General features: G+C 34.5%; 1 protein-coding gene across 2 annotated transcripts in view; it reads left to right on the top strand.

Moving 5' to 3' along the window:
* The first annotated feature begins 1,833 nt into the window (after window positions 1-1,833).
* Window positions 1,834-17,795, top strand: part of LOC126975352 (uncharacterized) — a 32,875-nt gene continuing 16,913 nt past the window's right edge. The window contains exons 1-3 of one of the 2 annotated variants that reach the window (XM_050823202.1): window positions 1,834-1,938; window positions 6,370-6,725; window positions 17,481-17,719. In XM_050823202.1, coding sequence (XP_050679159.1) covers window positions 6,655-6,725; window positions 17,481-17,719 — 310 coding nt within the window. In that variant the 5' untranslated portion in view covers window positions 1,834-1,938; window positions 6,370-6,654. Of the gene's footprint in view, window positions 1,939-6,369; window positions 6,726-16,474; window positions 16,643-17,480; window positions 17,720-17,795 lie in introns of those variants that run through there. The other variant, XM_050823204.1, reaches the window with a different exon arrangement.

A 17,795-nucleotide genomic window follows, 5' to 3' on the forward strand; every position in this document is an offset into this window, starting at 1 on the left:
TTACAATTTTATAGTGATAAGATCTTTATTTTTATTTTATATTTCACATGTTTTACTTTCTAATCGTTTTTGTACCTAAATTAAATAAATAAATAAGAAACTTTGTAAAATTACATGAGTTACAAATAAAGTAAATATATAGGTTAAATAGGTAGTTATACATATGCATAATTATATCAATATATTAAGCTTAATTATTTTTGAATGATGATTGTCTAAGGAAACTAAGGAGGTGTATAATATAATGTACGTATTTGTATAATAATTAATCATAAATTATTAATTAATACATAATATCTCAAGAATATCGGCAAGTGCCCCCGCGCGACTCAAGAACGTTAAAGACCATATTAGATCAGCGCGATTTTGGCGCGCGCGCAGCGGCCTGTCAATGCGAATTATTTTACGTGTATTAATACATTGTGAATAATTAGGATGATTTGAGTGAATGTATAAGAAAGCTATTGAAAGAAGCTATAAGACCATGCAAAATAAACCATCTTATAAATCAAACGAGGGTCAGAACTTGGTCAGGGCGTAGTGTGCCGTCCGATTTTGGTGTATCTGAAAAATTTAGTGACAAATTGCACTTCAAGATTTTGGAATGCTTTTTATTATACACCTTATAAATTTATTAGGTACAAAAGGATTTGTTTATTAATTTACCCTTTTTGTGCGATGGAAAACTGTGGTAGTTTTATTTTATTTTTCGATATTATTAACTTTTTTCGACTCTTTCAATTTTATTGGAAGAGTTGCTTCCAAAAAAATTGTACATGCTACTCCATTTTTCATTTCACGTTATTTTTAGATTCCCACAAGACAGAAGTCGTAAGGAATTATGGATGAAATTTGTTCAATTAGAGACATTAAAATGATCGGGTAGCTAACTAGACAAAAACAAATATTTTGTATTTATATATATTTATTTATTATTGATATTTATATCCAAGAATAAATTTACGATGTTTCTGAAAGCGCTCTACTAATTTGTATTTTATTAACTCGATCACAATACGATTTCACTAAAATACACACAGCATTGGTTATGATTTTTTTTACGGTACATCGTGTCTTATATTGAAAAGACATGATACACGCTTGTTAAAAGGGTTTTTCAAGAGTTTGTAAACACTCATTTGCACTATATTGCTAGAAGAGACTCCTTCCTTCACTCATTTCGTCAAAATCTAAATAAACTAAATTATCATTTTTGCGGAACATAAATGATATGCTCGTAATAAAGTGCGTTATTTATATAAATATTTCAAACTTAGATTAAGGTTTGGTCTTCACTGCGCTACAACTAGATATCGCACTACCTAAGAGCAATAGCTGTTTTAAAATGGCAACTTTATATTATAGTGTGTGTATAGCTGGGCTATATTTTGTAAAGCTGATTCTCCTGTAGCACCAGAGAAATCATAGAGCCGTTGCCGGCCTTTTAGAATAGTGAATGTACTTTTTTCAATAAACCCAAGTTATATAGTATGCTCTAATCTAAATAGTTCAAAAAAAATTTTTTTTTTACACAAATTAAAATCAAGTCGAATAGTTACCTGAAAATAGAGAATTTACAATTAAATATGTTAAGAATATTAAGCAAGGGCAGAACAATAAGATTTGTAAAATATAGTATCATATCTTCAATTTATTTTTGAATATAAATTACATACAATGAAGAAAAATATCGCCACGCTTTGAAGGTTATCGCGCTCTATTGCACTGAGCAGCCATAAACAGCAAAAATATGTCATACGTCACTTAGAAATCATCAAATGATCTAACTTCAAACTTTCAAAATTCAAAGTCAAACTTTTTACCTACTTACAAATTACAATAGTTGACATTTCACAAACCGGAAAGGTTGTTTAAAGTGTGCTTGTGTACTAATTAAAAATGTTATTTTTTGACTACGCAATAATTAATCTTAAAACTGTAAGTACCCAATAATTAATAATTGTTAAAATAATACAATTTGAATCATGTAATGGAAAAAGGAGGACATACGAGTCACCTTATGGGAAGTTATAAGTTAAAGTAGTCTGTGATGGGAACTGGGAAGTCATCACTACCTAGGTACCGTAATCGTGTAATCGTTTAGTTTTTGTGTAACAAATGTTTAATGTAGCGATACGATGGTCATTTGCATTTCACATTCGCATTTTGCACGACACAGTCATAACTCATAACAGTCATAACACGTTGTACAGACGCTTCCACTACGAGATTACTTTAGTTTTCTGGGAAACATGAATATTATAAATATATAATAGCTTAATAATTGATGTATTTGACCTTTGGATAAGGTGGTTTTCCTGGTTCAGTCCATATGCTTCTTGTTTGAGACTTATCTTCAAAGACTAATATTCTAATGAATTCGAAAATCCTTAGTAGTGAAACCAAAGATGACATACTTATTTTTTTTTATTTCTAATGTGTCCCTCAAAGGAGTAATGTTGTTGAGGTGTGTGATAGCAATTTACACTCAATGATGGAATTGATTTAATTATTATTACAAGATAGAAAAAAGTATTTGTGGATATTTCATATATCCTACTTGCTCGAAATAATAACAGTGCATAGCTACTTTCAAAATTTGTAATGAATAAATAAAATGCTTTTACCAATCAAAATGAATGTGTTATTTATAGCTTATTACTTAATTAAGTTAGATCTCTTTTCAGTGCAATTGTTAAAATAAATAAATTTTCACATCACATACACCTGTTCATATACATACACTAACATTCTACAAGAATATTATTCTTAATATTATAAATTTCTGTTTTCTCAATATACAAACTGAATTAGTTACTGATTTTCCACAGACTGATAAGGTCTGATATTGGTTTAGTATCACAAAATATATAAAATAATGCACCACCTTGAACCAAATTCCTTAAACAATGGCTTTATCTGATAACCTTGCTTTTTCTCTCTATCAATCTGCAATGTACAATATCAACCTCCTAGTACAAAGCTGTGGAATGAGCTTCCTTGTGCAGTGTTTCCGGGACGATATGACATTCAAAAAAAGTGTGTACACCTTCCTTAAAGGCCGGCAACACTCTTGTGATTCCTCTGGTGTTGCAAGAGAATGTGGGCGGCGGTGATCACTTAACACCAGGTGACCCGTACGCTCGTTTGTCCTCCTATTCCATAAAAAACAATGTTCTTTGAGCTCTCTAAAACTATGAGGGTTGGTATATCATTTTCTTTTAATTTTTTTTAATCATAGTTAAAGTTCTATTATAAATGGAGAACAATAATAAGAAAAATATCAAATCAAAAATAGGTTTTATTTCATACATAAATCACATTACTCTCAAAATATGTCATTTTTATACTACAGCTCGTTCGGAAGGTAGATTTCCTCAGAAAATAATGGGCAAGAAACTCTAAGGTTTCTCATTTCAAAACAGATTATTACTTATATTAATTATTATTAATATTGCTCCAAATTAATCTACATCAAATTAAAAATTGCTTTTAACTCAAACTTAACCATGTGGATGTCGAGAGGTTAATTAAATGTTCAATAAGTCAATGAAGTTAAATGTGATCTAGACTACGTAAGTTTTATTGTGTTTTTGTATGTATGAAAAATGACAAATAACATCTATTTGTTTTGTTTATGATGTGGTTTCCTCACCAGTCACTTGCTTAGTGATTATGAAATATACACATGGTAGATAATGGGAAACTGGATAATTACTAGACAATAGTACCAGATTAAAAAAGTACCTTATAAGCGTGCTAATATATACATATTTCATTATAAGGTTTGAGTAAGTGACCCCTCTGTAAGCTATATTCTGAGACTAAGTCTTTACTTCAAAATTGTAATTAAAATGTACATAAAATAGGAGGAATTTAAATTTGCAAAATGCAAGTATTTTCTTATTTACTTAGTGTTTAATTACAAAGAATATTGATTAAAATATGCAAAGTGAGAGAAATTTAACTTTACAAAAGGTTGATATATAATGACTTCACATGTCACTTTCATACTGTGATAGTAATGTTTGAGCATAGAATTGTTCATACAATCATAAAATTAAGAAAAAATTTTTTCTAATTCAGTCAATGGAGACTCGTGAAAAATAATTACGTGATATTTGCCAAGACCCCCCCCCCCCCTAAGTGAGATTTGGGTTGCGGCGCTGGGATCAAAGGATCCGAACTGCAAAGTTCTGAAGAGCAAATATAACCGTGCCTCCAGATTTTAAAAAGTCAATTCGCTGGTGCCTAATCGAAACACGTCATCAAAATCGGCGAAATCGGCAAATCAGCTTTCCAGTAACTAAACAGGAACACGCAAATTCTGGTCATTATCAAAAGCTTCTATTGTGTTGCTATGCTGTGCAGCCGTCCTTGACGCCGCTGCACATGAGGAAAGACACCCTGGGCCATACGGGAAAATAGCAATCTGAACTGCTCTGCACTCTCTTTGCCTCCAACTCGACTGTTAACGACAACGGAAAAACATCGCCGACCATCCCGCGGTGTTAGAGCTGAAGAAGGTTGAAAACTTTTGGGCGAGCTCTATATTCGTCGGACGTAAAGAAGTAGAGCGGGCTGTATTACATTTCTCCAATCGTGATAAGAACGTGTGCCCCTGATTGACGCCGGTGCTAACGCGTTTATTCTGGCATTCATACTCAAAAGGCGTAGTCTCTGTCTCATGGATGTCAGCCTTTTGTCCATCTGATCCAAAAAAAACCGCAAGCTTTTGGTATACCTAGAAGGTCACTTGTCGTGTGTGACATGTCTTCTATCGAGTTCTCTCTTGAGAAGGTCACGGAATGGTGTAAACTGAACCTTGTCTAATTGAAAAAACCTATTTGTCGTATCACCACTCTTCGACAATATCTCCCAAGGCCTCGCCTAGTATCGGAATACTGGGTCTCGAAATCTCGAGCGATTTCCAACTCCGCGGTCATCTGGAGGGCAAAGCAAAATTGGCTTCGAAGAATATGGGCGTCATAAATAGAACAAGGCAATACGTCAAGCCGGCCCACATTCTAGCGATCTACACAGCGCAGGTCCGGCCACATATGGAGTATTGCTGTCATCAAAGTTTCTTGCGCCGCTTCTTCTCTCTCAGAGCGCCATTTGTTTCCGAAGCGGAAGTAGTATCTATCTATCTATTAGAAATGACATCAAAAAGTATTCTAAGGGAATAAATTTTGAGAAGATAAATGCCTTTCATTCCTTTCTTATCTCTGGTTGGGCACACCCCAGTATCGGCACGATTAGACCGCGTGCAACACAGAGCAGCTTGTATTGTCGAAGGGTCGTGTTGAACGGCTGGATCACTTGGCGTTGCGTAGAGAGATCGCTTCATTGTGTGTTTTCTACCGCATTAATCACGGGGAGTGTTCCGAAGAGCTGTTTCCCCTGATTCCTGTCGCCGAATTCCACCTTCCCACGACTTCTCACAAATAAGATATCATCCCCAACATCTGGATGTGTTGTGGAGGACCACAACACATCCAGATGTTTTCAGTACAGTTTTCAATAAATTTTCTTCGACGTACTATAAAGCTATGGAATGAGCTTCTTGTGCGGTGTTTCCGGGACGATACGATATGGGTACCTTCAAAAAAAGCGTGACCACCTCTTGTGATTCCTGGTTTTGCAAGAGAATGTGGGCGGCGGTGATCTCTTAACTCCAGGCGACCCGGGCGCGCGTTCGTCCTCATTTTCCATAAAAAAAGATTTAGCTTTGATGCCTTCCGCCCCTAGAACACGTAATTAATTGACGCCCCCAAACAAGAACTGAATGTGATTTGTGATGGCAATAACTCAGATTTTTATCAACGTTTTAAACAGGCTCTTTTGCACAAGATGGCGACTAGATTATGTGTACCTACCACAACGGCGTCTATTTCTGCCGTGAGGCAGTAATGTGTAAACAATACTGTTTTTCGGTATGAAGGGCGCCGTAACTAGTGAAATTACTCGGCAAATGAGACTTAACATCTTATGTCTCAAGGTGATGAGCGTAATTGTGGTGCCGCTCCGAATTTTTGGGGTTTTCAATAAACATGGCAGGCATGGCGTATAAATTACCATCAACTGAACCCCCTGCTCGTCTCGTACCTTATTTTCATAAAAAAAAAACATTATGTTTAAAGTTAAGTTGAACATTGCCTTGAGTATATTTTATAATGATGTAGAAAATGACTTTATTATAAAAAATGTGTGTCCTTAACTTCTGTAATAACAATTAAATGCAATTACCACGATAATTGATATTTATAAAGTTTATTCTTTACTTTAGTACTTCTTTAGTTTAAGCCAAATTGAATAATGTTTATTTGAATTTGATAATTAATTATAACAAAGTCTATTTTGTTACAGATGGCTGAGTCAACTCTCTGTTTAAAGTCAAGTGCCTCCCAGAGGGTCTCTTGAGAGTTAGTTTTAGTACTAATTTATTATTTCTCTGTACATATATCAAAAATATATTTCTTATTATAATTCGCTTAATGCCATATCACAGTTGTGTTATCAGTTTTGCTCAAGATAATACACACTGAGACAGTATACTAGCTTACTCAATATTAGTTTTATTTTTGTCTTTTTCAATAGAGCAGTGTTTGCTACCTAAATAAATTGTGTGTTGCAAAAGTATTTTTTTTTAAAATGGCGTCAAGTGATCCAGAAATTCGTGATGGTTTTACCCTGCCTGTATGGATGAAATCAAAACCAACCAAGTAAGTAAATTAAATAATAATAACATATCCTATACTATCTTCTCCATAATGTATTATTTTTATTTTAGTAAAAGAAAAATTAATGTTTTAAGTACAACGATTATCTAAATGATTGCGAAACTGAAGTGGCAATGGGCAGGGTACATAGTTCGACGGACAGATGGCCGGTGGGGCAGAAACGTCTTCGAATGGCGACCACGTATAGGAAGACGCAGTGTTGGTAGGCCCCCCACAAGATGGACCGACGATCTGGTCAGTGGTCAAGATCGCCGGAATATAATGGACTAGGGCAGCGCAGGACCCATCGTTCGCGTCGTGGAGATCTTTGGGGGAGGCCTTTGTCCAGCAGTGGACGTCGTTATTAGTTATATTATAATCTATGACACATACACATATTGTGTCTTTCTATTGGTATGAAATATCAAAATCGATTCAGTAGATCCATTACCTCTTAATACATAGGCTGCACTGTTATATTAAAATCTTTTTAATTGAAAACTCCTTGGTTTTAAAAATCGAATACCATTTATTTATTTTAAAAAAGACTCTCGGTCTTGTCACAAGGTCTTGATGATCCCCGTCAAGGTCGCCCAAAAACTGCAGTCATCAAAGAAAACGTTGGTGCTGTGCGTAAGCTGATTGAGAAAGATCTACATGTGACATACCGCGAAATTCAGGCAACCTTAGACATTGGAATGAGTCAAATACAAATAATCTTGCATGAACAATTAGATGTAAAAACGTTGTTTTTCCGATGGATACCGCATTTGCTCTGTGAAGAGCAAAAAGCGGCTCGCGTTACTTTGTGCTTCAGAACTCTCGAAAGATCCTCAAATGCTGTATACAACATCGTATCAGGTGACAAATCCTGGATATACGCGTACGAACCCAAAACAAAAAACCAGTCACGAGTTTGGGTCTTCGAAAATGAGTTAAAGCCAACAAAAATTGTTCGTTTAGGAGCAGTTGCAAAAAAAAATGGTGGCCACGTTTGTCTCCAAAACCGGCCATGTTGCGACTATTCCTCTAGAGGGACAAAGAACCGTTAATGCAGCATGGTATGCTAGCATTTGCTTGCCACAGGTCGTTTCTGAACTCCGTAAAGAGAACTGCAACCGCCGCATCATCCTCCATCACGACAATGCGAGTTATCACACCGCGCACAGAGCAAAAGAGTTTTTAGAGCAAGAAAACATAGAATTATTAGACCATCCGCCGTACAGACCTAAGCCCTAATGATTTCTATACTTTCCCTAAAATAAAGAATAAATTGCGTGGTCAGAGATTTTCATCACCTGAAGAAGCTGTGGACGCCTACAAAACGGCCATTTTGAAGGCCCCAACTTCCGAATGGAATGGTTGCTTCAATGATTGGTTCCATCGTATGGAAAAATGTGTCAAATTTCTCGGAGCAAAGCAATAAATAGATTTTTAAATAGTAATGTTGTGTCACTTCCTTGATTCCCAAAATTTTCAGTGCCGCCCTCGTAATATTAGTGAATCGCGAAGAAGGTCAACCTATTCGATGGACCGACCAGATCAAATCTGCTGTGTGCCTGTGTATGAGTGCACTGGAATGACCTCTAACAGATATGGCGAGAAATTGTGAGACGCATTATATCTGCCTCTATTGAAACTTCAAGACAACCACGACCGCTAAATAAATAATAAAAGAAAATTTGAAGATGGCGGATGCCAAATGTGCGAGCCAAAATGTCCATAAAAGGAGTGGAAATTTAAAAATAACCACGACTACTCTCAAAAGTGTTTCCAATTTCTATCGAGAAGAAGTGAAACATAATTTTGATATAATACGCTTCTTTTTTTTTGATTATGTATAATGTCCCCGGGTACCAGGAAGAGAAGACCCATTTTCAGAAACGCACATTATCGTAACGTTTTTTGTTGTTTGTACAAACAGTTATTGATAATATGTTTACATAACAAACACGTAGACGCATCTACATGTGTTATGTAAACGGCAGTTAGCAGAAGTCGTAATAATACAATGACGTAGTATTTACCATTGAATGACAGTTCGCCGTAGTGTGAAGTAGAAAGGTCTCTGCCGTTCGATAGTTGCAAAACGTTCTAATTGTTCTAATTCGTGATATAGTTATTCTAATATAGTCTGTGCCATTATCAAAATAGTTGTATGTATCTTGCGATTAAAATAATTTTTTTTTTTTAATGAAAATAAGGGACGAGACGAGCAGGACGTTCAGCTGATGGTAATTGATACGCCTTACCCATAACAATGCATTGCCGCTCAGGATTCTTGAAAAACCCAAATTTTCTGAGCGGCACTACAATTGCGCTAGTCACCTTGTGACATCAGATGTTAAATCTCATTTGCCCAGTAATTTCACTTGCTACGCCGCCCTTCAGACTAAAACACAGTAATGCTTACACATTACTGCTTCACGGCAGAAAAAGGCGCCGTTGTGGTACCCATAATCTACCTGTGCAAAGGAGCCTCTCACTGGTAACTGGGTATGGTATTTGTCACTGTCTTCTATATGCTTAAGTCTCTTTGTATGACCTATTGTTATGAGCTCAGATAATTTATACGTCTAGATAGTCTCTTGCTGTTAGACAGCAAATAAAAACAGGCAAAATCGCGATAAGTATTACACTTTGTGTTAATGTGCGTGCATTGCTCAAAATAGAGGTTAATTCTAAACTCTATTTTTTTCGACGTTTTCACAGCTGTCATAGTCTATCTAAATGATCTAAGGTTATGAGCCAGTGGAGTGGCGTTAGTTGCATTCAGTAAGCGTATAATGGTTTCTATACTACCTCCGAGGTCACAGTTAGGAAATCATATCATGGAATGCGGGTTGTTAGGTATGCCGATGTCGATAGATTTAACCTTCGTTGTTGCCCGTCAGTTAAAACTCGTTACTACCTCGTTACCTACCTGCCCGCGATATATTGCAGATATGGAACCGCCCTCGGAATACTTATCAAACATACTCTTTTTAATGCATCATCAATAGTTTCGGCAGCGCACGTCCAGTGATAACGAAATATAGTATATGGATTTTTTTATACATTGAGTTGCATTGCGCCGTAGCTAGTGAAATTACTGGGCAAATGAGACTTGACATCTTATGTCTCAAGGTGACGAGCACAGTTGTAGCGCCGCTCGGATTTTTGGGTTTTTCAATAATCTTAAGCGACACTGCATTGTAATGGGCAGGGCGTATCAAACACCATCAGCTGAACGTCCTGATCGTCTCGTCCCTTATTTTCATAATTAAAAAAAATCATAAATAAAATAATAATAATATTAAATCTAAAAAGTACGTAATAAGTGACATAGAGCACGTTGATTCATTTGTGTTTTATAGATAGAGCATGTTGATTCATTTGTGACTTATAGATCACCATCGAGTTAGTAGTGATTTAGAATTAAATATGGATTAATTATTAATTACGGATAGTCCCAACTTCGTTCAACTGTCGGCATTCTTCCGATTCGGATGAAATGCCGAACATTTGGTATAATAAAAGTAACTGCACTATATAAAACTTATAGATCATGAAAACTGCCAAACCTGAATCAAATTCAAATATATTAGTTCAAATTAGGTCGATACAATCAAATTTATAATTCAAATAGCCTGAAGGCGGTAATTATATTTCCCAATTTGCGGTTTCATTGTGAAAATCAATTATATTATAGTAGTAAGTACCTAACCTTTACCACAGAAACGTTTTTAACAATTGTTTTGAATTTCGTAATACAGTGTTTCTGGAATTATGCTGTAAATGGATACAAATCGCCCCCTAAAAATACTAACTCGACTAAGCCGAATAGTAGGCACATGAAGTCACATCGATGGTCTGAATTATATTGTTTGAATATGAAATCAGAAGCAGTTCCTTTCATACCATAGTAACATAGCTTCGTGACCAGCGTTGAATGTTGAACACAATCAAAAGCCTTAGATGAATCCCAGAAGATACAAAGTGCATTCTGTGATTCCTCCCACGTATAAAATTAAATAAATAATCAATTTACTTAATTTACAATCATAGAGACTCATGTGCAAATCAAATAGATGTTATCATTGTCCTTTTTCGACCTTTTAATGTTACTTTTTATTAATTAATAAATCTAATTTAATAATTTTAAACTAAACTGCTGTTTTTTAACTAGTGTTTTTTATTTGGTTTATCATCAACTCATCACACACCGTTGCTGCGTTGTAAGCGTAGGTACTTAGCAATATAATGTAACAAACATTTTATTATCTTCTTATTGAGATTTCTATGGTATTATTATTATCATTATTGCATTTACGTGGGTATATATTGTTTGTAAATAAAATACCTTGGGGCGACACAATTTTTAAATTCGTTTATGTAGTTTGTTAGTGAGGAAGAGAAACGGTCCAAGAATAGACCCTTGTGGTACACCCATACTGACATCCCCACATCGGCCTACTGAATTCTAATGTTTAAATATGAAATTAGAAGATCGAGCGCAGGTCCAATACAAACCTACCAACATACCTATTACAAATCTAATGTTTTCTATCTATTATATCTCTAGCGATATATCTAGAGATAATATATAACGTTTGATATGTATCTACAAATCTGTTTATATTGTCGTCATATTATAAACATAACGCAACGGGTGCTAACTTTTCTGCTTGGTATTGTGATAAATCAGGTTTTTCCAATAGTATTAATAGCAATGGCGTTGCGGGCGTTCAAGTAGTGAAATAATTATATTGCTACTAACTTTTATTTTTCGATATAGTCACCATATATTTCTAAATACACAAATAATATCTTTTTCTAAAATTAAAATTCCTTTCTAATAATATTATCATACTTCATACACCTAAATTCTAAAATCCTGTGCTAGACCGTTACGGCTTCATCTCCTTCAAATCTATGTCCTTCCAAACAATCCTTCAGGCTTGGAAATAGATAGAAATCTCTAGGACCATTAAAAAAACGGGGACATTGTTATGACATTTTTGCTTTTTTAGTGATTTAGTGATAGTTATAAATTTTCTTCTCTTTTATTGCGAGATATTATATGTATATTGGAACTCTTCTATACTAACTTGTTTATGAATAAGTATGTTGAAGGCCTAGTGCTTGTTTCATTATTTTAACTTATGATATAATTTGGGCATTTGTCTAGTTTAAAGTTTTATTACTGAAATTAGTATAACTACGTTGTTACTTTGTTTTCGATATTATTTTCTTCATTTCCTTTTCGAACGATATTTATAGACGTATCGATTGGGTACGTCATCGACAATCAATCGTGATAAAGTATCACGCAGTCTGATAGCAAATATAACAGTTGTGTTCACTGTATCGAAAGAAATAGGGTTCTAGAAATTTGTAATAAATAGGTAGTATTTAGGATATATGATTTATTGAATTTGCTAACCACTAGCCTTGATAAAGTCTAAAGTATCTATTATACGCTTTTACAGAAAGTTTTCAAGTGTATTTAAAAAAATACTTGTATAAAAAAAAATTAACGATTAAATTTAATCTACATCAGAAATTTTCGAAGACTTATAAAAATTACCAAGCCGAGGTAGTTGCAATGTATAATCAGATAAATAACGTCACCAAAGTGTTTGTAAATCTGATCGTAATAAGTGTGTTAAGTGTACTAAGAATTTTCACTTCCAATTTTTATAATAATTAAAGTATCCGATAATATTAATAAAAGAATGTACCTTATATTATAAAAACTTGAAAAAACTAAAAACATAACTGGGCTCACAGAGAATCCAAGGGTAGCCCTTGGCCTGACTTACAAAGACTTTTGAATAGGCTTTTACGAAAAACTAAGAATCTGTTATCTAATAATAACAACTATAGGTCGCCCAGAGGTCGAAATTCGACCATAATTCGTTTAATTTTTGAGTTTGAACTTTATTAGGGCTTAATTGTCAAAGATTATACCTCTATAATGTATGTGTGTGTATTTAGTGTACAAATACACACACATACATTATGGAGGTACCGCCTTGTTATACTCGAACGGTTAGCTCAGTTGGTTAGAGCACCGGCGTGGGTTCGAATCCCGCATCGTTCATAAAATTTATTAGGTTAGCACTTTAAAAAAAACATAACATATTGCTTGTATTTAGTGTGTTATTCAAGCACTAGTGTGTGTAATAATTATTTTAATGTATTTATAAAGCATTTATATAAAAAAATAGCTTAATGCATTTCTTCACCATATAAACTATAATTGTGTTAAATTTCATCCGTTTTCGCATTTCTTTAAAAAAGGAGTAGGTACAAAGTTTTCGCTTTACAAAATAATATATACTTATCTGTATAGCTTTTGCATATCTATGCAAGTTGCTTTCAAGTTAGGATAACCCTAAAAAACAAATCTTATATAATTCTTATCAGTGGATGTCAATATTGAGATTAGTGTTAAGCGTGATTTCATTGTGGATAGATAACACGCAATGTTTTCGTCTTAGGTGAAAAACTTTCTAAATAATAATATTCTTACACAAATTAAACTTGAAAACAAAATTTATGAACGATGCGGGATTCGAACCCGCGACCTCTCGCGTTCCGTGCTGCACTTTATACCAAAAGTGAGGGTTATCACAAAAAAAAAAATAAGAAATTAATAATATTTTTCTTTTAACTATAACTTTACTTTCTTGATATAACTTTAAAGTTTAAAAAAAATAAAAAGGGCTAGGATACGTATCAAATGTTAGTTCAATTATTAGTCCTAAATTTCATATAGGCAACAATAATATACCTAAGCTGATCTTGGGTTTTCATCGACAGATCATTAGTGTGTTACAATTGTGTACATTATAATATACTAGCAGACTCGACAGACGTTCTGTAGATAATAAAAAAATACTGTTTTATAGGAATTTGCCAATAATATTTCAAAACATCAAGAATTATTTCGTAAAAAATGCTCCCTGTTGTTATAATGAAATTGTTTCACAGCGGAACTGTCAAACCGTGCGTCACTAGATTCTCTCATTGAAAAAAATTCCATACAAAACAAATTTTGAAAATAAAAATAATTATAGACCCAAATAGAAATAAAAACTATCCTATCTCTCAAGTTGGACCAAACTGCACTCCATGAAGTAATCCCCATTAAAATCCGTTCATTAGTTTAGGAGCTCATCGCGGACTAACAACGTGTCACCTAATTTATATACAGGGTGTCCCAAAGTTATGGGACATGAAGGGAAAGTACCTTAAATATCGAAGATAGGCTATTTTACTGAAAGAAGACTTTATGTTATTTTTAAAAGTTAGTACTTCTGCATTCAAAGATTTTCTAAAAATTACTTGCCTCGTCTGGGAATCGAACCGACTGAAATGTAAAAAAAACCACCCCTACTTTTATAATGCCAATCGAAAGAATGGCCAAAACTAATAACTCTTTTTAAGTAACATAGTATTTAAGGTGCTTTCCCTTCATGTCCCATAACTTTGGGACACCTGTATATTAAGATTAATACAAGACTAGCTAATATACAAAATTGAAAAAATAAAAATTATTTAATCTGCTCGTAACAGTGACCTCTACTATATACCACTGGACTGACGGCTTTCAATGTGCTTTTGTGCCTGTTTGATACACGCCATTTTGGTGCTGTTGTCTATCTACCGAGAGTCTGTCGTACTAAAACTTATAACGTTAATTCTTGACGTATAAATAACACAAAAAACGAACGAAATTAATTCAAAATGCAAAATACTTTAGAGTATTGTACGTGTCTTCGCAGCTATTTGTGTTATACGTCAGAACTAGTTCTCTGGACGCTCGCGAGTGGCGCTTCAAATAGGCACAAAAAATTTGCTGTCAAGCATATGTGGAACAGCCTGTCCAGTGGTATTCAGTGGTATACAGGTCAGTGGCAGCCTTAATAAACGAAAAATATACAAAATGTTAACTATATCGCTGACAGCACTTTCAAAACAATTTCCGAATGTCAAATAGCCTTGCAAATAAACCCGGAAAAAGTTATACATCCGAATAAACCAATCATAAGCAAAATGTTGATTTGTAAACATTTTGCATATTCTCGGTTTATTCTTAAGTATAATTTTTTGCCAATACTATTTGTAAGGCCGTAGAAGTTTAGGGGCCCTCATCTGCTCATAACAGTGTCAAAATGATTTTGAATCTTTCCGGAATATAAAATAACTCAATACTCAGCATAATCCGATACGCCTCTCGATTGCAAGTTTTTCCACTGTGTTTACTTTTACTTATGCATTATTTCGAATCGGATGTAAAATTTCGATAGATAGCGGTACACAAGCATAATAATATAATTAATCAGATTCACTTGTTCAATGTTTTTCTTCATTCTTACCATCTGTATTCTTTGGTTGGCTCGTTTCGTAAACAATACAAGTTGGTACCTAGGTTGGGTAACCCAACCTTCACGATAAAACGCTTAAGTACATATTTTTATCAGTGTTTTTAAACTGCTATTTGTCGCTTGGTATTTAGATAATAATAAGTAGGGTTGTGTATTCGAGTGATTCAGTCAAATGGCAGAACGTTCAGCCGGTTTCTTCGTACATATACCGGCGGCTAGTTGTAAGTTGATAAACAGTTTTTTTTTAAAGTTAGCCACATTCTCGAATGTTCGGAAACGTCATGATCAGATCTGCTGGGATGCACTGACAAGTGGCCAGCTCAAGTTATCGAAAAACCAGTTTGAATGGGTTCATGTGAGTGGAGAAGCCATGGGTACTCCCATCCCCTCAATGATCTCTGTTGACATCTCGCGGAGAGAGGCTTGATTTTTAGTATTAAGGCTGCTATATCACAAGGCTTCTAAAACGTTAGTTTCGCTTGCAGATTCGTTCATTATAACTAAAGTTACAAAAAGCTCTAATTTTCCCAAATTAAAATGAATTATTCATAGTGACAATTCAAAAGCGCTTAGTTTGAGCCTCATTGAATAATATTTATTTGACTTTGAAAGTGAAACTAGAACATTTAAATGAACATAAAATTACGTACGTATAGCATATTTAATTACCCGAATATTACTCTTTCTAGATTGGATGATATTGTTTTTATCAGCGAACCCACAGTTTGGTAATTTCGGTTTTGTATACAAACATACAACATATAACAAATAAAAATAATATAATAATAATATTGACATACTTTTCACACAAATTATCTTGCCCCAAGTTAAGCATATATAGCCTGTGTTATGGGTTACAAGACACCGATATATTTAATACAATATACTTACTTAAACATACATAAATACATATAAACATCCATGACTCGGAAACAAACATCTATATTCATCATATAAATGCTTGCACCTACCGGGATTCGAACCCGGGACCTCTAGCTTAGTAGGTAGGATCAAATCATAATCGTAATTCGTTCTAGAGGTCCAGAGGGGTCAGCATAATATTATATTTAAAATAAATGCCCATTATACTCATTGTTGTTAAATACGGGCGCTTTGGCACGTTCTCAAATTTGCTAATTTCTGAGCAGTGCCAAGAGCAACTTTATTACCTATCTTCTAATTTTATTTTCGCTTTGAAAACGTGAGAGCCCTGTGTATAACCTCTGAGGAGTGCAGTGACGTCAGATGTTGTCATGTTCTTTCTCGCAGAGGGAGTGCGTTTGCCGAGCCCCGCGATTGGTCGATTCTTTGTGACGTCACGCCGTTATTTTTGTTTTGCTGCCTACTGGTGTGATAATATCTTGATGTACATAACACATTAGAATTGTAGTGCACGATTATAAAATTGTTTGCAGGCGTCGATACGGTTCTAGTGTGCTTCATCTTCGTTTAGTGGATTGATATTGTGATATTCTGTTATTTTTTATTTAATTACGAAATGAAGCGAAGGAATGTATTAGTGCAGTTTAATTATTATAGTATTTTGTAAGTATTTTAGTCAGCTACTAAGGAATATACCTCTACTACAAAAAACTCTCTTTATATTTTAATATTAAATAAGAAACACGTTTGGAGTTTTTGACCTTTTTTAAGTTATTTTATATGATAATTATCATACAAAATAACTGAAAAAAATACTATATATGTACTTACAATTTAAATACCTATTTGAATATATGAGATAAGTTTTATAGCGATAGAGTTACCACTATGAGTGATATACATGTATAGAGAGGCATACTAATAATATGCAGTTATTATATATAATTCAGAAGTGGAAATGTCTTGTTATACAAATATATAATATATTATATATCCTTTTAGCTTTAGCCAAGTTTTAGCGACATGAGATGAGATGGTGATATCTTATAATACACACTGTATATTTTGGGTGAGAATAAACAAAATATGAGGGAAACCACAACGGCGCCTTTTACTGCCGAGAAGCAGTAATGTGGTAACATTACTGTGCTTCGGTCTGAAGGGCGCCGTAGATAGTGAAATTACTAGGCAAATGAGACTTAACATCTTATGTCTCAAGGTGACGAGCGCAATTATTGTAGTGCCGCTTAGAATTTTTGGGTTTTTCAAGAATCCTGAGCGGCACTGCATTGTAATGGGCAGGGCGTATCAGATACAATGAACGTCCTGCTCGTCTCGACTCTTATTTTCATAAAAAAAACTTGATAGGCCAATCAAGTATTTGCCCTCATAGTTAAATATTTGTCCAGTTGACAATTTCACCCGTTCGGTACCTATGCATGAGTCTAAAAAGTAGGTGTTTCTAAATCTTACAGAATTTTAAAATTATTTTATTTTCCAGAGACTTCGCCCCATTCTCCACATCTCCGCCAGCGCCTGAAGATCCGTTCTTCTATATTCGTTATCCGAAAACTGACGTCTTGTTCGGGAATGCCAAAACCGCCAATGAAGTTCCGAATCCGGTTCAGCAAAACAAGGAGCTGGGAGCAGCATTCCCTGGATACAAGGAGAAGGACTGGTCGAAACACACCAAGCCATGCCAAGATGTTCTGCATAGTATCGCCCCCATCAATACTGCTGGTAGGCTTTATATTACATATAAAACAAAGCCTCCTCCGCGTCTGTTTGTTCGCGATAAACTCAAAAACTACTATCA

Source organism: Leptidea sinapis, chromosome 35 (genome assembly GCF_905404315.1).
Source record: "Leptidea sinapis chromosome 35, ilLepSina1.1, whole genome shotgun sequence".
NCBI lineage: Eukaryota > Metazoa > Arthropoda > Insecta > Lepidoptera > Pieridae > Leptidea > Leptidea sinapis.